This window comes from Pygocentrus nattereri, chromosome 11 (genome assembly GCF_015220715.1).
Source record: "Pygocentrus nattereri isolate fPygNat1 chromosome 11, fPygNat1.pri, whole genome shotgun sequence".
Classification (NCBI taxonomy): Eukaryota; Metazoa; Chordata; class Actinopteri; order Characiformes; family Serrasalmidae; genus Pygocentrus; species Pygocentrus nattereri.
The window spans coordinates 14983914-15003566 of record NC_051221.1 but is presented as its reverse complement, the minus strand read 5'-3'; the positions used below and the strand labels follow the sequence as shown (position 1 = coordinate 15003566).

General features: G+C 38.9%; 1 protein-coding gene and 1 long non-coding RNA gene across 2 annotated transcripts; both read left to right on the top strand.

Annotated features, from left to right (window-relative positions):
- Positions 1-155: 155 nt before the first annotated feature.
- Positions 156-10038, top strand: arl3l2 (ADP ribosylation factor like GTPase 3, like 2). The gene is made up of 6 exons (XM_017703842.2): positions 156-695; positions 2738-2881; positions 4220-4336; positions 4654-4704; positions 7768-7953; positions 9475-10038. Exons 1-6 carry the CDS (start codon positions 678-680, stop codon positions 9520-9522), a joined length of 564 nt encoding a protein of 187 aa, XP_017559331.1. The 5' UTR covers positions 156-677; the 3' UTR covers positions 9523-10038.
- Positions 10039-12714: 2676 nt separating this feature from the next.
- On the top strand, positions 12715-16915 carry LOC119264270. The gene is made up of 2 exons (XR_005130926.1): positions 12715-12897; positions 14636-16915. It is a non-coding gene; the product is annotated as an uncharacterized LOC119264270 (long non-coding RNA).
- Positions 16916-19653: the final 2738 nt, after the last annotated feature.

Here is a 19653-nt window from a genome sequence, read left to right as displayed (position 1 = left end):
TTAGAAACATCAACCTTGTACTTCCACTCACTGGCCTCTTTATTAGAAACACCGACCCTGTACTTCCACTCACTGGCCACTTTACTAGAAGAACAGCTCAGTGGTCAGACACTGATCATTGATGAAAGGATAATGCAATACATCAACAGATGGCCTCTAATGCCAATAGGATGGTGCTGCCGTCTAGGGGTCTCTGATACAGTAATGAGTTCATTAGGTTAAAATGTGGCAGAAATGCCTAGATTACTGTAGAGTGGCGAATAGCACAGTAGATTAGTGCAGTCTGTAAAATAGCTATTGTGAGCAGTGCTGGTCAGTCAGGGTGATTCCCCACAGTAGCAGCTGGTAGAGAGATAATCCAGATAAAGCTTCAACACATACAGAGAGAGAGAGAGAGAGAGAGAGAGAGAGAGAGAGAGAGAAAGAAAGAAAGAGAGATGAAGGCTAATTCCAATCTCCTAATCCCCTCACTGCCCCCCTCCATGCTTCACAATTCATCAACACTGGCTGACCAACGCTAGACACACCTACTCACATATACACTCAAAAACATAATTCAGTGTCTGTAAATAAGCAGCAGAATTCCTAAAGGACTGTACTGGACTCATCTATGGTGGAGCCACATTGGTCTGTGGAGTAAAGCAGGGGAGGTAGATGCACTTGGGACAGAAGGCAAGATGGGAGAAGCTCAAAAGGTACGTGTGAGAGGTGTCTACCAACGCCAACATGAACTCAGTCAGATCCAATCAGTCTTCATACTGACCCTTTACCCTTTACTAATAAGGCCAGAGATGACAGCTGTTGCTGTGATTAAAATATCATACTGACATATTATACTGTACATATATGGTATAGATGGCACATCAGTGTCGATCACTATCCACTACTGGGTATCAGATAATAGAATGAATCCTGATCCACTCCTGTTACATTTCTAGTCATTAGCTGGGTAGTTCTTTCTGTGGGGCAGTGGTTTGAGCATGGGAGTCTACTTTTAGATGCTCTTTCTAAGTAAAAGCTTAAAAAATATTTTTACTGACCGGTGTTGGTTGATACTCAAGGGTTCAGTATTGATATTGATATCAGAAAAGAAAAAGTGGTATTGTGCCACTGCTAATCTATGACTACAACACTTCTTACTGAATTTATGACTGATTGCCAGGATCTTCATTTGAATAAATGTTTATCAAACATTTATCAAAGCTGTGTTGGTCAAAAATGCTTCACAGTATAGCAAACATCCTTTATAGCATTGGAGTAATACTAGTTCTACTACATGTATTGTGCATTTAATATCATAATAGTTGTTTTACATGTGACAGCACTTTTGGTAATCTAAACTGTGGACAGCCTGCTCACTGGATTAATTTTAATCCACTGCATTTAGCTTTATGGTTAAGTCTCCTTCCGGCTAATAAGCTAGGTGTCGTGAAATGTGATGTTTTCCTTCAATTCTCTTACGCAAAGAACAAAGCCGGGCTAGCGGCCCGCATTAATCTAATAATGCTAAGCTGCTAGCCGTTACATGAATGAAGCTCTTTTCCGAAGCTAAATTAGTATTTTTACACAAACAGTAATTTAAAAAAAAAAGGTTCACTTTATGTTCACCACGACCTTAAATCACCTGATATCTATGATATTTATTCTTCTCAGGGAATGCTTGTGATAGTGGAAGGCCACAGTGTGGTATATAGGTAATTGAGTTAGCATGATTAGCAGGTCAGGGTTTGGAAAAGACAATGAAAATTGGATTAAGGAACAGAAGTAAGTAGTGCTAATAGTGATGTAATGTGGAAAGGAGTAACTTTTTGTGATATTTTTGACAATTTTGGATAAAGATATAACAATAACTTTCTCATTCTACCATTGAGGTGGCAAACCTGGTACGCATATTGATGTGTAATAAGTGTAAATGCAGTCTGTTGCATTGAACATGGGTAAAATTGTAGCCCCCCTGACAAAATGACTAAAATCTGCAGTTTTCTAAAACATAGTCCACTACCATTTTAAGTTTGTGAGAAAGTCAGTGGTGTCAATATTCATTTTGCAGAGGCTTTCAGACCACATATGTCTTTATGTACTAAACGCCCAGAGGTAAAAAGAAGGTCCAACTTAATATGTAGGTCACAAATGCAAATATATATGTACTGATGAAGAAATGGTGACATGTATGCACTTACTTGCCATCACTTATTATGTTACATCTTCAGAAGACACATCTTTCCCTCCTTTCCCTTTCAATACTTTTGCCAAATGCTCACTTCTGTTTGGGAACGGGGTCTGAAGAGCAACCCATGCTATAAAATATTCTCCCTAATGATGCCACCAAAGAGTTCTCCAAATCCCCAAGTCACACAATAATTTAATATATAGGTACATGTATATCACTGGTGTCGGAAGAAAACCTTGTATCTCCAATATGGTAAGTTTACAGGAGAAGGAAAAACATGCTTTAGTCAATGGAACCAGAGTTTTTTTCCAAGTAATTTTGGGCCATTTCTTTTGGTCAAAAACAACAAAAATGGTAGGACATAGTTTTCTTCCGACAGCAGCGATATGTACAATTATTACATTCTTCAAAAAAGAAGAATTGTTGTTTGAATTAGAAATAGAGCTAAGAACCTACAGTCATCTGTTAGTAGAGAACCCCAGCTGCTATAAGCCCCAGTAGCAATCGTGAGAGCCTGTTGAATGTGGTGTTTAGCTGAGCATTTCTCTTTGTGGGAATTTCCCTCAGGGCTTGCTCTCAGTTATTGAGAAACTAAAGGGTTCGTCAGAGCAAGAAGTGAGGATACTTCTGCTTGGGCTGGACAATGCAGGAAAAACTACCATACTGAAGAGCTTGGCCTCAGAGGACGTCAGCACTATCACACCGACACAGGTAACATATAAACACACACCAGCTTTAGAGGTAAGAGGTGTGAAGTAAGCACTGTGATCCAGAATCAAAGGATCAGCTCACTCTTACACAAGGATACACTAAAACATACTTTTAAACAGAAGACAAGCAAACAGGTGATGTAGCGAAAATACAATATTAAGATACTTGAAGTTATCAGAATCAGAACATTTTCATGCTAAATTATTTGTATCGGGATATTTATTGTGACTTTAAAGCAACTAAATAACTTTTGTCCATAGGGTGAACTTTCAAAAAATTGCTTAACTTCTCTATTTTGACATGGACATGGATTAAGCCTAGACTTGGACTAAACTGGAGCACCCATGGTGAATCACCATTGAAATTCTTTTGGTCTAGACTTATTCTGGCTATGTTTTACTAGGGAGGTGTTGTAGTTTGAGTGATTATCAATTAGATCCAGGATTTTAATTCAGAACAAATCTGCAATGTCTATAGTTTTTACAAGTGAGAAATCGTTCAAGTAATAAATCCGGAGTGAATTACTCTAACTTGTCAGACTCACACCAGTAATAGTATCCCTGTTTGAATGAACCTTTAGGCTTAATGTGGGTCTGGGAAACTGGCCCCTATTGTTAACCAAAGTACTGCAAACAATTCCTCTAAATATCTAAGTAACTGGGTTGAGTTCACTGAAGAGAAAAGTTTATTCAGAAGCTTACAGACACCCGTTCATCCAACATTTCTTCTGAAATCAATGGTATTCATTTTCAGCAGTAACAGTCTCTACTTTTCTGGGAAGGCTTTAGATGTTGGAACATCACTGTGAAGATTTGATTGTATTCACCCACAGTAGTGTTAGTGAAGTCAGGTACTGATTGGATATTTGGTTCCTATCCCAAAGGTATTGGATAGAGCTCCATCACTCCAAAGAACACAGGTCCACCGATCCACAGCCCAGTTACAACCCTAACCAACAAATGGCATTGGGCATAATGACCTTAGGCTCAAGTCCAGCTGTTCCAGAAAGTCCCGTTCTATTGGGCAATACTTAACTATGGAGATTATACAGGATGGACTGTATGTGCACTCCTGTGCCAGCCATGGGTGCACCTTAAAGTAGCTGAATTCATTCATTTGAAGGGGTGTCTGGATACTTTTGGACATTTAATGTGTCATATTTGGTGTTTGTGTAATAACCGAGTAATAACTTATTTTTGTTTAGGGCTTTATTTGTGGACATTTATACTACAGCTCATCTTAATGTTGACGGATTACAGAGAGATTTTTTCCCAACAGCATTATTTTATTTCATAAACTGTAAATACAGTTTTACTGATTGTAGTGCTGTATTTGTAGGGTTTTAATATAAAGAGTGTGGCCTCTCATGGGATGAAGCTGAACGTGTGGGACATCGGTGGACAGAGGAAGATCAGGCCTTTCTGGAAGAAATACTTAGAAAACACAGATTTGCTGGTGAGGAGAGGATTCAGCCTCTGTCTCTATGCCTTTTTCCTTTGAGTCAACTAGTAATGTTTCACCTGTAATCAGCCAACTGTCTGGTTTTGAATAAGGGCAGTTACCATTGCCGCTTTACTCACAGGCTCCATTGTTTTTAGCAGGAGATATTTGCATATTTCTGCTATTGGACGTCACATAGCTCCCTCTCTCTGTCTCTCCTCTCAGTCTGATGGTGTAATAGTTTATCTGTGGTTTTTCTATCAAAGTTTAGTAATATTACTGTGTTCAGCTTGTCTATACGGTAGATATCTTACATATCTGTTTGTTTCCAGATCTATGTAATAGACAGCGCAGACAAGAAGAGGTTTGAGGAAACAGGAATGGTAAGGCTCAAAATTGCAGTACTGTGTCAAAGGTCAGAGACCAAACTTTCGTTTAATCAAATTTCCATTTAAAATGTCCATTAAGCACAAGTTTTTCATTTTCAGCCTCAGAAAAAAATGCAAAATTGATATAACTGTAAGAGTTCAGCAGCAGTCAGACGTAAGCAGATCTGAGACACAAAAATGGGTTTATTGACATGAGACAGTGGAGAAGTCCAGAGGCAGGCATGGGTCGAAACCAGTAATCCAAAATCACGTAGCTGGTCGTAGTTCGTAGCTGGTCATCACCAGTCATGTGATCTCCCTAAGTCTCTTGAGAAATGGAGTCCGCTATGGACTCTGAAGCTATCAAACAGTCAGAGGTCACATGCTCTCCCAAAGGATCTTGGGAGATGGAGTTCATAATACTGAGAGGATCTGTCTGCTGCGTGACAATAACAGAGAAGCCGTCGACACTAAGTATGATATCAAGTCTATCAGTATTTATTCTGTCCACTCTTTACTGTCACTTTAACTGCTCCATCATTCCAACACTAAAACCAACCAGTTACAGCTGAGTGCTCTTAATAAGAGCTGTTCCCAAAGCTCTCACTGATTATGTTCCCCTTCAAACACACACTGTCATACAAGCACTACGCAAACTCACCTTAAGCCCCTAAAATCCAAGGCTCATTACATACTAAGGCTTATTATTCAATAACATTGGGGGCTTTAATGCAAACTGGCTGAGCTATGTAATGAAACTTTGCGTTAAATGGCCCATGAGCCCCAGCCATTTTAGGGTTAACCACCCTTCAAATTCTCATGTGCATCCAAACCGAAAAAAGTAGACATTTCTGAAAATATTACATACAAGATAATTCATGCGTATAACAAAGATGACAGTCTAAGAAAAACAAGTTTTCAGAACAGGAGACCCCTAACAGCCATACAAGATGACCAAATCTGTCACTATCAGATAAAGAGTAAGCTTTCATCTTAAAGGAGAAAATCAAGCTCCACTGTGGCTTCAGATCTGAAAAATCCACAAGTGTTTCTGTCCATCCTTCCACTGTGAGAAGACCACTCAACACTACGAGTCTGAAAGGATGTGTAGCTGTTAAGAAACTGTTACTGAGAAAAGGAAACAGACAAAAGAATATTTGGCCAAGAATAATGAATTCAGCTCATTTTTATATAAGATAAAGACAACATGAGTAAACACAAAATGCTTTTAAATGATCATTTCATTTATTGAATGATTTATTCAAAACGTAAGTCACTCACGTGAAAAGGTCATTGCCCCCTAAACCTATTAACTAGTTGTTCCACCCTTGGCAGTAACAGCTGCAGTCGAATGTTTGCAGAACTTGCAATGAGTCTTTTACATCTCTGTAGGGGAATTTTGGCCCAATTTCCTTTGTAGAATTGTTTTGTGGCTACATTGGAGGGTTTTAGAGCACAAACTGCCTGTTTAAGGTCTCACCACAGCATCTCAACAGAATTTAAGTCACGACTTTGACTCGTTTGTGGACTTGTATGCTTTGAATCATTGTCTTGCTGCATGATCCGGCTTCGCTTGAGCTTTAAGTCACAAACTCACAGGGTGGACATTGTTCTTGATTTTCTGATAGAGGGCAGAATTCATGGTTCCATCAATTATGGCAAGGCGTCCAGGTCCTGAAGAAGTAAAGCAGCCCCAGACCATCACACTACCACCATCATGTTTGACTGTTGGCATGATGTTATTATGGTGGTGTTAGCTTTATGCCAAGACAAACCTTTGTATTCTTTTTGGTCAGCAGTGATTTGCACCTTGCAGTGGATGGGTGCCAGTTTTTCTCATTGTCTTTCTTATTGTGGAATCATGTACATTGACCTAAACTGAGACATGTGAGGCCTGCAGTTCTTTAGATCTTACGTGTCAGGCTCCAGTCCAAGTGGGCCAAAAGACTGCAGACCTCAGCACACTGCCTCATTAAACACACCTGATTCAGCTCATCAGCTAATAAGTAAGGCCTTCATGAACTGAATTCAGGGCATTAGATGAGGGTAAGAGCTAATCTCCACAGCACTTTTGCCCAGTTTGACATGCCTGCTTTAGATGTTTTTCTGGGTTCTTTTGTGACCTCCAGGATGACTCATCACTGCTCTCTGGGTGACATTTTGGTAGGCTGGCCGCTCCTGGTAAGTCTTCTCCATTTCTGGATAATGGCTCTCACTGTGGCTCACTGGAGTCAAAGAGCCTCAGCAATGGCTTTGTAACCCTTTCCAGACTGGAAGATTTCAATGACTTTGCTTCACATGTATATTTGAATCTCTTTAGAACATGGCATTATGTCCTGCTTTTTGAGACCTTCTAGCCTGCTTCACATTGCCAGACAAGTTTTGTTTAAGTGATGTTTAGATTCAACAACTCTGGCAGTAATCATGCCTGGATGTGGCCAGTGAAACTCAAACCCAATGGTCGATTCAGTAGCTAAGGGGGCAATTACTTTTTCACATAGGGCCAGGCAGAGCTTAATAGCATTTTTTCATCAGTAAATGGAAGCATCGTTTTGTGTTATCTTTGTCTAGTATTCAAAGTAGTTTGATGAACTGAAACATTGAAGATACAGAAATGCAAAAAATAGAACACAGCACTGTAATTATCTGGTAAATGTATGTTCTCTGCTTTTTTCTGACACTGAGAAATGAACTTCTTGACTGGACATTGGGTAAATGAGTATTGTACAGTACTGTACACCAGGAAAGTCCCTCTGATATTCCATCACATTCATAAAATTACCACAGAGGCCCTGCTGCGCTAGACAGCCCACAAACACTGCATTATGAAGATCATTTACATGGCTGTGATAAAAATCAAAAAGAAAACACTGACATTACTATTGTGATAGTATCCAGATCATTGCATAATGCCCTGCAGACCTTTATCTTTTTATGCTCCAAGAAAGACATTTAGTGTGAATATTACAGTAGATTAGATCTGTATTTTTAAAAGATAAGAATAATTTGCATTTTTCACGACATTAGGGATTGAATTACACTAACTTGTTTTCCATATATACTCATTTGTGTATGTAGGAGCTGTCTGAGCTGATAGATGAGGAGAACCTGAAGGGTGTGCCTGTGCTGATCTTTGCGAATAAACAGGATTTGGCCACGGCGTCTCCGGCCAGCGAGATTGCAGAGGGACTGAACCTGCACACCTACAGAGACCGAGTGTGGCAGATCCAAGCCTGCTCAGCAGTGAGCGGAGAGGGAGTACAGGTGACTGACACCAGGGGGCACCAAAGGCCTAACTGTGTCTATTTTCACATCTGCATACTACTTTCTAAAGATTTAATAATGTTAATAAGTGAGCACATCCTCTGTAGCGAACAAACTTAAATATTACACTTATTATTGGAAAAAAACAAACTGTACTGTATGAAATGTCCCATTTGTACAGGTCCTGTTTTGATTCAATGGTAAATTCCACAAATGAACCATAATTGCGTATTAAAACATGCAGAAATGTGTAGAGGACGTGTAACTGATTTTCTTGTAGAACATCAACAAATCATGTCATCTGACCAGCAGCGCCAATTTTTGATTGTTATCACAGGGATGTAAACTATCTTCATAATGCTGTTTTTGTATCTATCCACAGCACTAAATACAGTGCCCTCCCCAAATATTGGCACCCCTGGTAAACATGAGCAAAAAGCAAAACAGGCTGTAAAAAACATTCTTTATTGCTCAACCTATCATTCAGAATATTAACAAAACTCTAAAGATCTAAGCTTGAAGTTGATGAACAAGGACTGCAAAACAAAAAGATTGTCGCAATTCTTTGTGCAGCCTCCTTTTACACAGATAACAGCTCTGAACCTTCTCCTGTAATGCTTAAATGCACTGAGGAATACAAGTGGCAAGTGATCAGGGGCCATTTCTCCATGCAGAACCTCTCCAGATCCTTAAAATTCTCTCCTCTTCAGCTCATCCCACAGGTTCTCTGTGGGGTTTAGGTCAGGCAACTGGGATGGTCATTGAAAACTCTGATTCTGTAGTCAGTGAGCCATTTTTTCTATTGATTTTGAGGTGTGCTTTGGATCATTGTCCTGCTGGAAGATCTGCCCTGCAAATCCTCACGAATGCAGTAATATGGATAGGTGTTGACCCCAGTAAATGTCCTTCACTAAGGTGTTTTTATCAGCTCATATCATAGAGAAGGGACTTTCATTATTATATAAATACTGTTAAAGATTCAAAGCACACTCTATACTCCCCAGTCCGTACAGCCCACATATAGAAACTAAGGTGAAAAAAAACTGCTCAGTTTAAATGTATTGTTGCGATGTCATGAAAATCAGTGTATTTGCATATATTTAGCCTTCAACTCCGCCCATTCACACTAACGTTATAAGGAATGTTATAGCTCGTACTGCTTTCTGAACCCGAATCTGAATTCTTTTGCATGTATCAGTTTTAAAGTCAAAGTAACATTGTGCTTAATTCTGAAAGATAAAGAGAGGTTGGAAAATGGTCATGTAAAAATTAATTATGACCGTTTTTGGTACATAAACCCACACAAATGTCCTGAAAAAAAGGAGAATAAGGGCTCTTTAATATCTATAACTCACCTTGCACAAGTGTCTCGGAATACACTGAGGTCGATCACACAATAGGATAACACAGCCTATTAATATTTGAGAGTAGTAATAAGGCAGCCACACTTAATGTGATGATCATTTAAATCAGTGTGTGTTTGTTTGTTTCTAATTCCTCTGCTTACGTGTATGTTCACAGGATGGTATGAACTGGATCTGCAACAACATTGTGAACAGGAAGAAATGAAGACGCCTACTGTTCCACCCTCAAATAAACAGGGTCTGATCCAGTCCATATCAATGAGGCCTGCATGGTTATGTCCAAAACACAGAGTCTCTGTATGTAGCCTTTCAGTAATGATCATCATGATTAACAAACGAACAACATTGGTTATGTTTTAAAACCACCAAACCTCCCATGCCCTGAAAATTAGTACTCTCATCTGAAAAAAGAGGAATCCCTGCTGGAAAATAATCGGACTGACTGGATATTTACCCTTCTGCTGCTTTTGAATTGAGTTTAATAGGATTGGTGCCACACCTTATAATCCAGTGAAATGTTCAGCAGCTTTGTCTGCCAGTGCTGTGAGTGAAATGGGGTGATCATGGCTTCAAATTTTGGCTGAGACTCAGGAAACAAAGTGTTCTCCTTTAGCTCTGTTGTCTGTGCTGTGTCAACTAGCCAATCATCATCTGAGTGTGAACTGTTATCAGTGTAATGAGACTTTGTCATTAAAAAATGTTAGTAATTCTTTATAAGTCATCTTGTTTCAGTATTTCAATTTCTCCCAAAATATCTATGTAAATGGATATCTATCTATCTATCTATCTATCTATCTATCTATCTATCTATCTATCTATCTATCTATCTATCTATCTATCTATCTATCTATCTATCCTTTCATATCTTGACTAATGAAATAATTTAATACTCTGACCACTCCTGCTAGTTTTCCTCAGGACTCTGTTCACTGATTAGCAACTGTTGCTATCCGCCATTGCCTCGAGCATTCAGCTCACCTTTCAGTGTGCCAGTGTTTGAATGTGAAGTTCCGGTTGTAGTTAAAATATGTAACTGGGGACATTTAAAGGTGAGATTCTGTAAAGCATTGCAGAAACGTGTGTCATTTTCTATCTATTCAAAGCCAAGAACTAATTTAAACTCATATCGTCTTTTTTTTTTGGTATTGGTACTTACTGTGGTATATGGTACTTACCGTGCTCTTTCACTATAAAAGCTTATATAGGCTTTGTAAAATGTTAATACAAATGCCAAATGTTACTCAACACATCATGTCATCAAAGGTAAGACATAAGTGGTACATAAGCAAATGTGCAAATATATCTGCAGTGAGTTGACGCAATTCAAAGAAATCATGAAATGTAAATTGTGCTTTAGCTTTTGCCCAGGCCAAAATTTTTATTTTTTTCCCCACTACACTAAATTCACCAAATAAACAGTAACTGTGCAATACAAAAATGCAAGTGTTCTCAGTAGAGGATGTGTTATTTTTTACCTTTGCATAAGATTACTTTGGACACCATCTCCCCATACACGTTGAGGAGGCTGGTTAGGGAGGCAAAACATTCTCCAAGGATCACAGTTGAACAATTACTGGAGGGTGGAGGTGATACATTCACCACAACTACAGTGAGACATCTCCTCCATACCAGCAAACGCTTTTGGAAGGTATGCAAAGGGACAATGCACAAAGTACAAAATGCAGGTGTTTTTGCCTTTAATTATGTTTACTGGTAGTTTTCTGTTAGTATTGTTTGAACATCTCTGAAGAGATAAAATCACTGTTATGATTAGCTGATGTATTATGCAAGCAGCACTCTGGTTTCCTTCTGGCACACAGTGAATGAATATTTAAATCTGATGTTAATCAGCAGAAATTGCATGCAAATTACCCTTAATAGCAAAATTGAGACTAAAAGATGAGTCAGTGGACACAAAGAGTAGCCAGGTTTATTAAAAAACCATATCATTTTGGCAAGTAGATTTTCTTTTTCTTTCACATACTTTATGTTTAGTGTCGTTTACACTGAAGTTTAAGATACTATCTGGTAAAATCAAAATTTGTATTAGGTCCAGTGGTAGGATTAGGTTTTGGGTTTAGAGTAAGGTTAAAGTTAGAAAGAAAGATGTAGGGTTCAGTATAGGTTCAGGTCTGTTTAGGTGTACACAAAAGTTTAGGTACTCCTGTTGAAATGATATGTTAATAAGTTAACATATTCTCTACTGAGAACACAACTCTGCACTTTTAATCGCACAATTCTTGTGTATTTGCTGAATTACAGGAAGAAAATAAAACATAAAATGTGGCCCATGCAAATGCAAAAAAAATTGCATATAGTTGTACACAGACCTGGACTTTAGAGTAAAAATGATTATTTTGAATGACCTGAACTGTGTTTTTTTTGTTAAAATAAAGGATTAAACATATAACACTACACTAAACATCACCAAATGTTTCAGTAATGACTTTTTCAGCAGTGATAAAATAATTCACAATCTCTAGCTAGTATTTTACATTTATGGCATTTGGCTGAGGCTCTTATCCAGAGCGACATACAATTTGATCATTTTACACAGGAAGGCGAAGGTGGTGTTAGGAGTCTTGCCCATGGACTCTTATTGGTATAGTGTAGGGTGTTTACCCAGGTGGGGATTGAACCCCAGTCTACAGCGTAGAAGGCAGAGGTGTTAACCACAACACTATCCCAACCACCTGTGACAAGCAAGCACAGCCTTGAACAGTTGTACAAACATAAAATCATAATATTTTTATTAAAGCGCAACAATTTTTACTTAATTGTAGCAAATATGTGTTTCAGTTGTGGCAATTCTTATTGTTACACACTGATTTTCAGACTTTGTGACACATTTACTTCAAAACAATGGGTTCTAATTGCTCACCATGTGGCCATGAGGGACAGGGATGTATTTCTGACCACCATGTGGATAGCGTTCCTCCACAATATCCTTTCTCCTATTTGGGTCTACAAGCTTCTCGATTGTATGCATCCATCTTCTTGCTGGTCATCCTCTTCCAGCATAATCCTCTTCCAACTTATCTTTAAAAAGAAATCAAAACGATCTTTAAAAAAACAACATTAAACCTGCAAAAAATGTAAATATAATTTTTTTTCAGTAGTTATTTTTTGTTTTGTTTGTACATGTAGAATCTAGAGAATTCACACCTGTAGCTGTGTTTATATAAAGCTTAATAAATTCCTGTTTTACTGCTTTATTCTATTAATTGTCCATCTGGACATACAGAAAACCTGTCTGACTTTATTCCCCACGGTCCAATCTGTGTTCTCTTAACTGCATGAAAAGGGTCAGATATGATGTGTGCTCACTCTTCCTTCCTCTCACGCTCTCTCCGTCTCATCATCATCCTAAACCGATGTCATGTTGGAGCTCTCTGCCCCTCTTCAAATGTCGCTATGGCAACGTTGCCGGAGAGCACAGCTTCTTCATCTGTATCTCCCGCTTTCCCCTTTTCTGTACTCTCCTCTTCCTATTCCCTCCTTTAACAGCGAAGCAGTCAGCATCTCTAGCTGCCACTGAAGGCTGTGTGTGGCAATTATTTAGCAGTTTGCTGAATTCCAGGTGAGTACCTCTGTCTCGGGGATGTGGTTTAAGTGTTGCCAGTAGAGGAGTTATCATGTTTTTAGACCATGTTAAGAATTTCAGGGTTTCACAGCTAAACTGAAATCCTCCGTTTCATGTTTTTTTACTCAAATTTGTCATTTCTGGATCAGGCTGGTCTTCTCTTGCACAGAGAACTCCTGATTAATGAATTTGTTATTTATCTTGGTCTGCACATACAATACGCTTGACTAATTTATCTTCCAGATATGTCTCGTTTATTTATTTATTTATTTAACTTGGTTAACAAAGTCATAAGGATTATTCCATGCTTACTCGCATTGTGCCTTGTAGATTTCAATGAAACAAAGAAAACGTATCTGGCCAGACTCTCTCTCTCGATGTGTATATATGGCCCAGCAAAAGTATTTTCAATAGCTATCGAGACAGGACACTTGGACAGTAGCTCTCCAGGAGATTCTGTGATTAATTTACGCTCCAGCGACAAGATATTAATCAATTCATTTGGAAATCCAGTGTTTTTCTATTGATATATATGTTTTTTACTATTTCTTCATATTGTTCTGCTTAATCTACCATGTTTGAAGGAAATGATTCAAAATATATGGCTGAAAATGTGGAAAGCCTGCTGAAATGAACATGTATATATTTTTGTAGCTGTTCTGAGCTCATTGTGCAGCTCTTGCCTGTAGAAATTACTATTTTGCAGGTGTGACAGAAATATGAGAATACTATATAAAACATTAAAAAAAGGTCTGAAGGGTTACATTTCATAGATGAAAGAATTCTTTCTTGGACATAAAATGCAAACTCTAAAAAATGAACCGGTTGTGTATAGTGTATTAACATGAAACCCGTTAATATAAAGTAAAATTTAAGTGATTTACTATTTTCAGTTTCACTCTTCAGCTTTGTTAAGTGAAATATTTGCATTAAATGAGCTGAAATCAACATTCAAGAGGTAATTAAGAACCTTCACAATTGATAATTATGAATTACCTTTGAAATTGCTGGTTACGTGAATTAAAAGTTTTTTCTTGATTTTTAAGTGACGTGACCAGCCAGGCCCTGTACAATGTGAAATATACATGCAAAATGTAATAGGATGTCCAGATATAATGAGTCATTTTAGCTCATAATATTAAAAAATCTCAGTGCAACTGACAACATCAGACATCTGTGCTGATTATGATATGATCATGATGTCTACAATGCAATTATAGCCATTTAAGTTACTATATAAAATGATCAGGGAACCTACATGTGCCTTCTGAGTTTTCTATGTAATGTGGAAAAGGGTAAATTAGTGTTAAATCTAAAAAAATACATTGTGTTTGGATTTTGTTTTGCATTAAACGAAAAATATGTTTTAGGCCAAAACTTAATCACAAAACTACTTTAGAAAGTATCTCAGTCATGTAGCAAAATATTTATAACACTTTCATATAAAGCCTGTGAGGTAGCTTTTAGAGTTATTAAACGCTTCAGACATTTGGTTCCTATTATCACAATTAGGAACAGTCTGACCCCATATGTTTCTCTAGGATTGAGCATTTCACATCAGTCAAATCAGTGAAATCAAACCAGCCTGAATGACTTTGCGTCTTCATGTGTGCTGACTTCCAACACTGCTGTTCTTTAGTGGCTTCTGTTGTGGCAATTTTTTAGCTGGAGCTTAGTCTAAGGAAAAAACACACATTACTTTCTGTGCAGCTGCTAAAGTGTCTTTACATTGCAGAAGTTGGCACAGACCAGACGGACCATTGCACTTCTCTCCCAAAGCAGGCCACTGACATGTCCAGTTCATCTCTTCCCATGCCGAGCTTAGTGCTCCCCATCTCCAGCAGCTCAGCATACAGAGAGGGGGACATGACCACCACCCCTGCTATCCTCCCCAGCCTTCAATCCGGGGAAGATTACATGAACGTTCACAACATCATCATTGTCATCATCTTCTGCATGGTGTGCTTCCTCTTGCTGATGGCCTTTTTCTACACTTTCTGTTTCCACTGCACGCTGCAATCCTCAGCCAAAGATAGCCACACCAATGCGGGCTGCAGCGTGGAGAGAGAGGATGCCACCTACAGACGCAGCTCTTCCAGCCCTTCTCTTGGAAATACCATCTGAAATGAGTCCTATCATACATCACTGCTCTTTCTTACTGTCCACTGAGAACATTTGCCACCACTTATTTTGTCCTCTATGAAGGTGATATGCAGTTGCAATCAGCTGGACTACGTCTCCCATCATGCAACAGAGCTGTTTCTATGGTTAATCTCATTGAAACACCATCTTCCATTGATTCCTAAACTTAAAAGAAGCTCATTACATGAGCTAGGAACCCTCCTAGGAGCATCATAACCATCTGGTAGCCTGTTTTCACTTTCGAGGAATATGACCCATCAATGGAAACTACTTAGTCTATGTACTGCTGTGGAAACAACTGTTTATCCATTATTATTTCACACTGATGCACTAGCTTCTGTACCAAAGTGAGCATTTGTTATATAACTGTTAAGACTCAGTCTTTGTTATAATGTCATAGTGGTTTTGCCCTAAGCAACAAGCACAGGCATTATCCATGGAAACTGCTTAAAAATGGCAATTTAAAATGTTATAGATGTGCATTTTGAGGAGCTAATTACAGTAATGTTCAAAAGTCAGAGACCCTGTTAATGTCTAGTCAAACCAGCCTTTAAGCTCTGAACAGTTTATTCATCTGATAGTGTCAGGGGAAAAAGCAGGAACCATTATTTAACACATAATTATACAGAAGCTTCAACAACTACACATATTTCTTCAGCACTCATTGTGTTGAACCTTTGCCTTTATTATGGCTTCCATGCTTTTCAGGGGTGGTGCTTTTGTTTTTCAAAGAAATCCACAGGGATTTCAGTCTTCTCACATTCCAAGTAATCCCAATTCCAAATTTACACTCATCAGTCTAGAAATCCTCACTCCGCATCTGAGGCAATTTCATTTCCTTTTCGAAGCTGACAGCTCCACATCCTTTCAGACTCACAGGCGTTGAATTGTCATCTCACAGTGCAAGGATGGACAGAAACACCTGTGGATTTTTTAACATCTAAATCAGGTTAGTCTACCTGGTCTCGCTTGGTTTTTAAGAGCCCCATTTTCTCTTTATCTTTTAATCATTTTTTAAACTTCAGTTTTGTAAAACTCCTGCCTTTTTCATTTGGCTTTTACATCCAGTTAGATTATCTTATGACTTATTTCCTGGAAAATATCTGCTATAATGTGTAGTAAATGGCTATTTTGACTAGAAATGTTATAAATGAAGGGCGTTCTCTGACTTTTATATAGTGCTGTAAGTAGCACACATTAAAATGTCAAACTCTAACTTCTTATGTGCCACAGTGGACATGAGCACGGTCTGTCAGAGTTAAACAACGCCACAGTTTTTGTTGTTTTCCTTATGTACTCCAGTATAATTCAGAACTGAAACAAAGGCCATCAGCTTTAATTTGGGGGCAATGTACATTCTTGCTGGGTGACACATGTAGGGAATATATATATTTTTATGTGTAGTTCCCATATAAGTAATTGGACAGAATGATACCAAGTTGTTTTGTTTTTGTCCAGCTATGTTTGTTCATGCATAAAAAAGCTACCAAAAGTGTAGTAGTTGTATTCACATCTGAAGCCTGCCACCCTTTCCTCTTAACATGAGCACAAAATAAATGTAGATGTCGGTAAAGCAGGCTGTCATAAGGCTGAAAAATAAGAAGAAATCAATGGGAGATGTGGCCAAAATATTGAATACACTTTTCACATATTGAAGGGATCAAGAATATGGTGATACTCTGTGAGATCTAGGGACTGATGTATCCAAGAATACCATAAAGAGAGCAATATATCTGGTAACATTAGATGTTTCAACACAAATTGCAAACCAGTGGTAAGCCTTAAAAACAGAACGGTCAATGTATAATTTGCTGAAGTACTTAAAAATTCTTGGAGAGTCATGAAACATGCTTGCTAGGGACACCAGTTTTAGGACAGCTCAGAAAAAGAATAACTTGTATCAGAGACAAAATAAATTAGGAAAATGTGATGGAAGAAAAAGTTCAAACATCACATCTTCTGGGAAACATGGTGGGGGTAGTGTCATGGCTTAGACACATATAGCTGCTTTTCATTGGGGTGATTACTGCTGAGTATACATGTAACTGCAGAAGATGGGACAGCAGCAAATATAAATAACTTACATTAAATGATCAAGGAAAAGAAGGGTGGACTTTGACCTTTTCACACTGCTGTATGTGTGCGAGTGTGTGTGTTTGTGGCTTGTCTCATGTTTGTTTATTTCCTCTCAGCATTGAAACAGTCTACTGGGTGCACAGAAGGAAATCAGTATAATAACACACAGACACAAAGACACACAGCAGCAGCGGGGTGAGCTTATCTTGGCTGCTCTGGAAGTCATCAGCCAAGGAAATCAATAAAACAGGCACTGAAAAGTTCCTTGGGCATTTAGAGGATATGAGAAGACCAGCGGATGACTTCAGTCAATGTGAGAGATGCCTGGAGGACTTCTTAATTAAATGTAATATTTGTCCATCATTAAGCTAATCTAGTTTCAATATAACATAAATACACTGTTTAAAACTGTGTGGACAAACACTCAGTCAACTGTTCTGATGAAGTCACATGTATTAATAGCAAATCTCCCTTTGCTGTAACAGTCTCTATTCTTCTGGGAAGGCTTTACACTAGGTGCTGGAAGATTGCTGTGAGGATCTGATTGCATACATTGTCACGATTGGCCCCTCCCAGTCCTGTCCATGTGTTCGTGTTGTGTTTTGGTGTAGCCCGCATGTTCTTTGTTTTGTTTTTTTAGTCCAGCCCCCTCGTTTCGTGACTCCACCACTGATTGTTTCTGCCTGTGTTTTTCCCTGTCTGGTTACTGGTCTTTGTTTGAATTGTTGTTTGTAATGTTTGATGTGCTTGGCTTGTACTGTTTGTTCTTTTGGTTCTGTTTTGAGATTTCGTCATGTCTGACTCTTGTGCAATCTGTGTTGGCTCTATGACCCTGAATTTGCCATGAATAAAAGTCACTTATCTCTGCATATGCGTCCGCAACCTCACTCCCTGTTACATTCATACTGATGTTGGATTTTTAACCCTGGATGGAGTTCCAACACTCAAGAGAACAAAATTCCACTGCTCTATAGTGCAATGCTGGGAAGCTTTATACCCCTCTAGCTGACACATGGCATTGAAATAGTGAAATAGTGGACATAAAAATGAGCCAACTAACATCAAGTTATATATAAGATATATACAGTCACCGGCCACTTTATTAGTTAAAAATTAAAGTTTGGACCCCATTTTGCCTTCAGAACTGCCTTAATTCTTCGTGGCATACTTTCAATAAGGTGTTGGAAACATTCCTCAGAGATTTTGGTTGGTTATTTGAGTTACTGTTGTCTTTCTATCACCTCAAACCAGTCTGCCCGTTCTCCTCTGATCTCTCGCATAACAACACATTGTGGTCCACACAACTGCCGCTCACTGGATATTTCCTCTTTTTCAGACCATTCTCTGTAAACCCTAGAGATGGTTGTGCGTGAAAATCCCAGTAGATCAGCAGTTTCTGAAATACTCAGACCAGCCCGTCTGGCACCAACAACCACGCCACGTTCAAATCTTTTCATGGGACAACATTATAGAAATGAAACTTGAATATAACTTAAGGTAGTCAGTTTACAGCTTATATAGCAGTATAGATTTACTGTCTTCTAAAAATAAATCAAACCAAATTTATTTGTATAGCGCTTCTTAAAACTGATGTTGTCACTAAGCAGCTTCACAGAATTCCAGTAAAGACAAAGTTTTAACATGAATGTAAAAACCTCCAGGTGAGCAAGCCGGGGGCATCAGTGGCAAGGAATCATTAATAACTCTAAATAACTCAGCACACAGCCATTAATGTCTAAATAGCTGGCAACACAAGTGAGTTCACCTCATAGTGAACTTGTCCCTTGTTGTCCCTCCCTCATGTCATGTGACTCATTAGGGTTACAAGGTGTGAGAAATAGACTTGTTCCTCTCCACAAAGATGGTCTAGGCTATAAGAAGATTGCTAAACCCCTGAAACTGCGCTATAGCATGGTGGCCAAGGTCATACAGTGGTTTTCCAGGACAGGTTCCATTCGGAACAGGCCTCGCCAGGGTCGACCAAAGAGTCCACGTGTTCAGCGTCATATCCAGAGGTTGGCTTCAAAAAATAGACGCATAAGTGCTTTTTTTGTTTGGCTTAGATGGTGTCTAGCATGTGAGGTGGTGCCCTGGGGAGGAGTACCAAGACAACTGTCTCTTGTCAAGCATGTTAATGGTAGCATCATGGTCTGGAGCTGCATGAGTGCTGCCGGCACTGGGGAGCTGCGGTTCATTGAGGGATACATGAATTCCACCATGTACTGTGACATTCTGAAGCAGAGCATGATCCCATCCCTTCAGAAACTGCGCTGCATGGCAGTTTTCCAACTCGATAACAACCTCAAACACACCTCCAAGATGACCACTGCCTTGCTGAAGGTAAAGGTCATGGACTAGCCAAGTATGACTCCAGACCTAAACCCAATTGAGCACCTGTGGGGCATCCTCAAGCAGAAGGATCCTCCAGCTCCATGATATCATCATGAAGGAGTGGAAGAGGATTCCAGTAGTAACCTGTGCAGCTCTGGTGAATTCCATGACCAAGAGGGTTTAGGCAGCGCTAGATAATAACGG